General features: G+C 44.7%; 1 protein-coding gene across 2 annotated transcripts; it reads left to right on the top strand.

The window, feature by feature from the left end:
• Nucleotides 1–267: 267 nt before the first annotated feature.
• On the top strand, nt 268–7855 carry tfap2c (transcription factor AP-2 gamma (activating enhancer binding protein 2 gamma)). Of its 2 annotated transcripts, none has more exons than XM_068594385.1 (7): nt 268–315; nt 971–1426; nt 1858–1909; nt 3856–4078; nt 5344–5462; nt 6649–6790; nt 7005–7855. In XM_068594385.1, exons 1-7 carry the CDS (start codon nt 268–270, stop codon nt 7297–7299), a joined length of 1335 nt encoding a protein of 444 aa, XP_068450486.1. In that variant the 3' UTR covers nt 7300–7855. The 2 variants fall into 2 exon arrangements, with proteins under 2 accessions (XP_068450486.1, XP_068450487.1); XM_068594386.1 differs by having other exon boundaries at nt 1858–1913; nt 3866–4078.
• Nucleotides 7856–8229: the final 374 nt, after the last annotated feature.

Below are 8229 nucleotides of genomic sequence, written 5' to 3'. Positions count from 1 at the left end.
TTGACAACGATTATTTTCTCCCATAGTGGCTGTTGGAAAGTCACATCTGTGGTTGGATAGTCAGTCGCTCCTTCAGCCTTCACGCTCAACTTCGCCTCTTCGCCAAGCAGCTGAAGAACGAGGTGGTGGTTCATGATCACCAGGAAGCCTTTGACTCGTTCATACGTGGATTAACTACAGCGACAATATTTTTTTTATTTTTTTTTATTTACTGTTTTTTTTTTGTTTTTTTTGTGTAACAGAGAGACTTTTTTTTTCTCTGCCAGAATGTTGTGGAAATTAGCCGACAACGTGAAGTATGAGGACGACTGCGAGGTAAGTTTTGATGGTTCCAAAAACGAGGGATACGTGCCTTTTGGAGTTGTGAGTGACATGTAACAAAAGTTTGCCATTCAACGACTACAGGGTGACTGTGTTCGCATTTTTCCTCTGCTAATGTGAATGATAAGATACACGAAGATAAAATGGAAAATTTGCGAAAGAAAAAAGGCTGAGAGGCCAGCTGTGAAAGCAAAAACACAACAACAACAACAACACGTTTCACAAGAAATGAACAATAATTATTTCGAGGACAGCAACAACAGTGATGTACCTGCTGCTAATACTACTAGTACTATTAATTGTTATTGTTATAATAATATAAATACATATAAAACATGTTTTCTAAAAGTTTCATAGGCTTATTTACCAGCAATTAATTTAGCTCAATACTAACAAGCGAGCACGTAATACAATCAAATAATTCAATAACCAATTCAATGTAAATAACAAAATCGCCTTCTCCACAATAATACTAATTTGAAATGCAAAGTCCACATAATATCTCACGCTCCTCTCTGAACCATTGCTATCTTGAGTAGACATCGTGCCAGTGGGTATCAGCCATGATTCCCTCGAGGGACACACGCCACCACTACCTGCCATTTTGTTGCCGGCTCCATCAGTTGACCTGTATCCTCCGTCCCCTCAGGAAAGGCACGACGGCAGCAGCAATGGGAACCCGCGGCTGCCTCACCTGCCAGCGGTCAGCCAGCACCTCTACAGCCCGTCTCCCTCCCTCTCCCACTCGGCCAGTTCGGACTTCCAGCCCCCGTACTTCCCGCCCCCCTACCAGCCCATCTCCTACCCGCAGTCCGGGGACCCCTACTCCCACCTCGGGGACCCGTTCAACATCAACTCCTTACACCAGTCGCAGTCGTCCAACCAGCAGCAGTGGCCCGGCCGCCAGGGCCAGGAGGGGCTCGGCGCGCACGGGAGGAGCGGCCTGGCGAGTCAGATCCTGGGCCTGGAGGGCTCGTCCGGGGTGAGGAGGGAAGGCTTCCGGCGGCCGGAGCTGCTGTCCCCGCACGTGCACAGCATCGAGTCGTCGGTCATTGGGGATAGCATGGGGATGCACGACCTGGGACACGGCCTGGAGGATGTTCAGGTGAGTGGATCGCAGTGATGAGTGGGTACTTTTAAGTTGCGCGCCATGATAGGTCGCTGAGGTTGTGTGCGTGAGTTTGCTTGCTGAAACAGGTAGTCAAATGCCATCATACGTTTTAGGATACCATTCAAGTTGACACTAAAGCTACATTGTACTGTTTTAACTGTTTTACTTAAAGTTATTGTATACGCAACAGGGATATTTTAATAATCGCATGAGGTTAGAAATATAATCAAAGATCCCCAGGATGCTATTAATTTTGAAAAAGAGGAAAAGAGAAAGCAATTTAGATAGACATTGCATATTTTGACGTAAATGAAGTTCAACTTGCTACGTCTCTATAGTTAGTTTATAAAATTAAAAAAAATACACACAATTCCTTAATTAATGTTTCTTCTGTTCTTTTTTTTTTTTTTTTTTTAAATGATCAGCATGTAGATGACCACAGTGTTATCATGGCAGACCAGACAGTCATCAAAAAAGGTGAGTTTGTTGCATGATTTTCACCCCAGTTCTCTCAATTTAAAAAGAAAAAAAGAACAAACACGTTTTGTAAAAGTACTGCCTCGGGTACACGTGTCTTTGTATACCCAACATAAATATGCAGTAATTACTGGCAAGGACTGGAAATTTCTTGCAAGGACAATGTTTTTTTTCCACTCTCTACATATTTGCAATTGTCATAACAATTACTATAGTGACATGTCAGGGCACTCAGTACTGCCTGAGAGGAGTGTTGTATTTGTACGTGCACTGCGTATACACTGATAATCCTCATAGCCATGAGATGCACTTATCTAAGCTGGCTGTGATCCTTAGCCTATTCTGTTGGTGAAGGTGCTTGAATGGATGCCCAGTGGGAAAAAACTGATCCCTTTCAAAAAAACGACAGACTCTAGCTGACAAGACATGAAAATTGAGCAATCTCACAACCTCGGTGTTGACTGTGAGAGAAGAGGAAAGCTTTGGATCATCTTTAGGCTGCTTAAGCTTGCAATTGCAGCTCTTTTCAGTTTCACATTAACAGGAAATTATGAGCTGATCTTGAAGCAGTGTTTGGCTCTGCAGAACCAGCTTTTTGGCGGGGTGTGGCATTAGGCTCGCATGTGAAGGACAGTTTAGTTATTTGTCGGGACATGAACTGTTTTGAGGGAGAACTTATTCCCGCTGTTTTGTCACCAGAGCTTTATTAAACAGACTTTGAGTCATGCGATCAGCTTGAGCAACATTATTCTGCTGCTTAGCTTTCTCTCCACAGTTATTCAAACCATACACAGGCAAGTTAGAAAGTTAGATAAATAGACTCTGCAAAAATCCAGGAACATAGAAAATAGTGATACAATATATATATATATATATATATATATATATATATATATATATATATATATATATATATATATATATATATGTATGTGTGTGTGTGTATGTTTTACTACTAATACTAATTTGAAAATGTAAACCTCATACTTTTGTTTTCTCACGCCTGACCAAGATCACAGCGGTGCAGTTAATACGATGACATTTATGTGATATTCTACAGTGGTTATTGTGCTATTTTAGTATTGTTGCAATATTACGACGCATATAGTTACGAGCAGAAAGCATTTGCACAGCGCAATAAACCAATCGTTACGGAAATATGTGATCATTACAATCTTCCCATGCTTAAGGGAACGCCATGGGCAATATAGGTTTTCCACTTGTAAACAACGGCATGTCGCTCGCAGCCATGTTCCCCAGAGGAGCCGTACAGCACTGATGTGACTCTGTGATTTTTGTCTCAGTATTAGGACTTCGAGGTGGCAGGAACCTTGATCGCTTACAGAGGACTTATTATCAGGGGGGAATTCTTGCGGGTGAGATAGCTCTGTTCTGTAGTTGTGCTGTACTGTTGTGTTTGTCCGATGACTGTCACTGATTTTGTGAGGGGGAGGAGGGGGGAGGGTGGAGGGGGTTTAAAAAACTTTGTACAACTTTAGAACCAGCAAAAAAAACACACACACACACACACATTGTCTACCTTTTGAGACCAAATCATAAACAGCAGTGACGTGTATCTGTGCCTTCGACGTGAGGCTGTATGTGTGTATCTGTTTGTGGATGGTGTTTGGCATGAGGGGCATTTTAGATGTTCAACCATCAGGCAACCAATGTTGGGGGGAAAAAACCACACAATATTTCCAAAGTCTTTCCTCCAGCAGAGGCTGGGTTTTGTCAGTCGTGCAGAGCTGCATACACGCTCTTCCTTGTGATTACGTACAAGAAAGCACAGAAATAATTAGGACAATTATAGTTTATGTACATACACAGGAAAAGTGCATATATTATAAGCAAATGCTTTTTTGCACAAGCAGGATCTTTTTACTTTCCCTTTTGCTGTTCTTCACGCTTCGACTTACCCACAATGTTTCCCCTTCACCCTCCAGGGCCTGTCAGTCTCCCCAAAGGCAACATGCTGGGTCTTCCTTTCCAGAAAGAGAGCCTGCTGGGCATGGTATCAAACCCCACCGAGGTATTCTGCTCCGTACCGGGCCGCCTTTCCTTGCTGAGCTCCACTTCCAAGTACAAGGTTACCGTGGCCGAAGTCCAGAGACGTCTGTCACCCCCCGAGTGCCTCAACGCGTCGCTGCTGGGAGGTGTTTTACGCAGGTCAGCGCTCACACTCATTCAACATGACAGCAAGTTGGATTTGATAATAATTTCCCTGTTGCTGTTTGTAAAAGGCTTCAAACATAACGCAGGAATGCAATGGCACCGGTTCACCAAAAATACGGGAATCCAATTTAAACATAATTAATTTCCTCCATTCTTTTTTTTTTTTTATTAATACCTCTATTACCTGCACACTTGGCAAAGGTTGTCCGATTGCCTCAAATAGGCGTAATAATCAAACTGAGGAGTAACAGCTCTGGAGACCTGCAGATCAAAGCGCAGCAGCACATGGGGGAAGGGTTTCGGAAAGCACAGCTTGTCTCGGTTGCTCTGGCTCATCATTTCTTTTGCGTAAGGTTCGTGACATTCTTTCAGGGGTCTGCAATTTTTGGTTCTGTGCTTCCTCCGGGGATAGGTTCCATCCACACACTCGGTACCAATCCGAAGACTCCGTGGGTGTGTGCATCTGGGTGTTTGTCACGGCGTTGCAGCATGGCTAGGTTTATCTGTGGCGGAGCAGTTGACCTTATGGCACATGTGCGAGTGTGGCAGTCTGTTGAGGGACTGTGAGGTTACTGTATGTACACAACAACCCTGGCCGGAGCGGTTTTGTGCTTGGAGTGCACGTTTGGCACTTCCCATGTGCCTGTGTTAATGCTGACATCCACACACACACCCACACACACACACACACACGCACAAGCACAATCACAGACATTTTTAAGTAGGTCATATAGCACTAGGAGGGGGATCGTTAGCAGAGGGGGAGGAGGGGGTGGGGGCCACTCACACACACATGCCTCCCTAAAGATGCTCCCTCTCTCACCCGCCATGGAGAGGGAGCGCTCGCCCTCCAGTCATGCGTAAAAGCGAATCGGCCATTGCAAGTGGGGAGTATAAGTGTTTCTGCGTGTGCGAGGGATTAATCCGCGACGCTCTTCGCGTGGGTCAGGGGAGCACTGCTTGCGCGGTATATGTGTTATCAAGAGTGCACAAGGAGAACTTGTGCAGGAGTGAGTGCAAGGCCTCCTCTCACAGGTTGTGTGTGCAGTGCGTGCGCTCTGCAATCTCTAGATCTTCGCTGACAGCACAATAATCACGCACATCTTTTCATCCTAATTTGAAGCTCTTAAGCAGATGCTAATCAACAAAAAAAAAAGAGATTGGCAAATGGAATATAGACTTTGTCATCCTGCAATTACAGGGTTTTGTGGACAATAACACTTCGATTCAATACGTATTTGTGTGTTCTTCTTCTGCAGAGCCAAGTCGAAAAATGGCGGTCGCTCTCTGAGAGAAAAGCTGGATAAGATCGGGCTCAACCTGCCTGCAGGAAGGAGGAAGGCCGCCAATGTCACACTACTTACCTCACTCGTCGAAGGTATGACAAGTCACTCAGTCGCGCAGCGCACCTTCCCAAGTGTAATGACTGTTTGCAGCGGCAGGAATGCCGCTGTCCGAGAGCGAGAACATCAATCACTTTTGCGCAGTACGTGGGTTCAATATCTCAAGCCGTTCGGCCAACATTTTTCATTGTTCAAAGACTCCATGAAATGAAGACGATGCGAGTAATTTCCCTTGTTCTGAGAAAGATAAAATCCATTTTCAACTCAGTCTTTAAACGTCTCAGCAGTGTCAGTGTCTTAAGACAGTATTATTTAGTATTGCACGGCACTGTACGCTACACAATGTCTGGTCTTCAGTCATTCAACATCAGATAGTTATGAAGCTATAAAAAGGAACGCGACACCTTCACTTTTCCTCGTCAACACCTTGAATACTAATACCTCAGTCAGAGCCAGACACCGACGCTTCATCGTGAACACGTTATCACTTTAATCACATCTACCTGCCGCGGGGCTGAGGTAGAATATTTTTCCCTCTCTTGCTCCCTACACGCCTAATTCTACTAAATGGGCTGATGATTCTGTGCAGTAGAATGACTAGAGGCTTGTGTTATTTAGAGACCTTCAAAGCTGAATTAAGCCTTGTTATCTTGTGTTCGACTCGCCAGGAGGGCCTGCTGACCTTAAAGATTGTGCTTCTGAATAGCTGCCCGCATCCTCAAGTGATGTGCGTGTCTATCAATAAGCGGTGCTGTAGGGCCGCGGGCGCTCTCTGCTAGCATTTATCCACATAAGCCCATTATGACCATGCAAGTCAAACCACCCTCAAGACGGAAATATATTCATCTCACTAGCTCTTCTTACCCCCCTCCACCCCCCCAGCTAGAGGACTGAGCACAGCTGATTATTCTGGAGTTCAACTGCTTCACTTCATGTGCCTTGATGCTTGTGTGCATCAGGTCCAAAACGGGGCCGCTCGTATAATTCTCGAAATTGATAAATTGCTGAAGCCGGCCAGCTTACCATTTGATCTTTGCCCAGTGTGCCAGAGGACATGCAGTGATAATGCCTGTGTAAATATTAATAATAACCATTATTCTCACATAAATATACAGTCTTGGTTTCAGACCAAGAGCCAAGTGTCAACTTTAGTCCTATCTTGGTTTTGAGATGATTTTTTTTCTTCTTTTTCTCACAGTTTTTCTTCTTTTCTTCTCTTAGGTGAAGCCGTTCATTTAGCGAGAGACTTCGGTTACGTGTGTGAGACAGAGTTCCCCGCGAAGGCCATCGCTGAATACCTGGGCAGGCCGCACGTGGAACGCAACGAGGTGAACTCTCGCAAGAACATGCTCCTCGCTGCCAAGTAAGTGTCTTGTCTGTATGGTTGCCTTTCATTTTGCCTGGAAATACACCTCCAGCAAAGTAGGATATACCTGAACTAGAACCTTTTCATATTCTTATGTTGTTGTTATTGCTTGTATTGATTGATGGAAACTTCCCCTCATGGTGAAACAGTACATGTGTGAATGTAAGTTTTTTTCTCTGTATCCTTAATTATTCTTGTTTTCTACCAACAGGCAAATCTGCAAGGAGTTCACTGACCTGCTAACTCAGGACCGTTCACCTCTGGGAAACTCTCGGCCGGCCCCCATCATGGAGCCTGGAATCCAAGGCTGCCTGACCCACTTCAGCCTCCTCACTCACGGCTTCGGCTCTCCTGCCATCTGCGCCGCCATGACCTCGCTTCAGAACTACCTGAACGAGGCGCTCAAACAAGTGGACAAGATGTACCTGAGCTCTGGTAGCGACACCCAGGGATCCTCAGACAGTGGAAGCAAATCTGCAGACAAAATGGACAAGCACAGGAAATGAGAGCTCAGAGGAGAATCCTTATGAACTTGAGAACCCCAGATTCCCTTAATATTGCCGCCCCGTCTGCCCTTTTTGGATAAAAAAAAAAAAAAAAAAATCAATATTGATTGATAAGTATTGTCATTTTGAGAGCTGCATTTGTGTGTACGTGTGTGTGTGTGTGTGTGTGAATGTGTGTACTTGCACTGTTGAATTTATACCCTATTTTTCGAGAAGTGGAGGATTTCTTCTAAGAACTTGTCACAGTTGGCTGCAAATCGGCACTGATGGCGAACGCCTCCTGTGAACCGGTCCGAATGGGAGCCCGCATTGCGCGGGCATTAAACACCATACTAACCACCGCGCCGCTCCTGAGAGTTGCCAAATGCCACGACTATCGGACCTGCTCCCCGTTGACAAGAGGAGGAAAGAGAACAAAGTGCATACTGTGTTTTTCCCATCTAAAGGACATCATTTCAAGATGAGTTGCTGTGGCTGTGAATTCCTCCCAGCCGCCCCCCTCCCCCCTCCTCTACTGCTCCGTCTGGAGGCAAATCCTCTGATTTCCTGTGTCTCAATGGACTTGCAAAGGACAACTTTTATATGAGAAAGAGAGAGAAGAAAATCCACTTCATTTTCTTTCTTTCTTTCTTTTTTTTTGTGCTTGATTTGTACAACCACTTCAAAATGGATACAGTGTTATTGTGCTTTATTCATGAAAGATGATTTGAATCTTATGCAGGCTGAAATGAGAAAAGACGATTTGGGGTTTTTCAGTCTGTGTTTGGTCAGAAACCAGAGACTTTACCGCCTCTTCAGTGTTCATGTGGATTACAGGCAGCAATACGTCCATTGTTACGCTCTCTTTTAAACCTGGCAGCGTTCTTTTTGTGACTATGTTAGGTATTCATCATTCTTAGTATTTAAAAACCCCAAGTTATCACCAACCTA

The sequence above is a fragment of the Clinocottus analis genome, unplaced genomic scaffold, assembly GCF_023055335.1.
Source record: "Clinocottus analis isolate CAN_PGR_092001 unplaced genomic scaffold, fCliAna1.0.p SCAF_3, whole genome shotgun sequence".
NCBI classification, from domain to species: domain Eukaryota; kingdom Metazoa; phylum Chordata; class Actinopteri; order Perciformes; family Cottidae; genus Clinocottus; species Clinocottus analis.
Note: the sequence above shows the minus strand (reverse complement) of the source record. Positions and strands in the feature narration are given on the sequence as shown.

Excerpts from the sequence above, each read along its gene's own strand:
- tfap2c (XM_068594385.1), top strand. The coding sequence starts at position 268 with ATGTTGTGGAAATTAGCCGACAACGTGAAGTATGAGGACGACTGCGAG. Across the intron at positions 5,463-6,648 it reads ACTTACCTCACTCGTCGAAG|GTGAAGCCGTTCATTTAGCG; the intron begins GTATGACAAGTC and ends TTCTTCTCTTAG. Across the intron at positions 6,791-7,004 it reads AACATGCTCCTCGCTGCCAA|GCAAATCTGCAAGGAGTTCA; the intron begins GTAAGTGTCTTG and ends TTCTACCAACAG.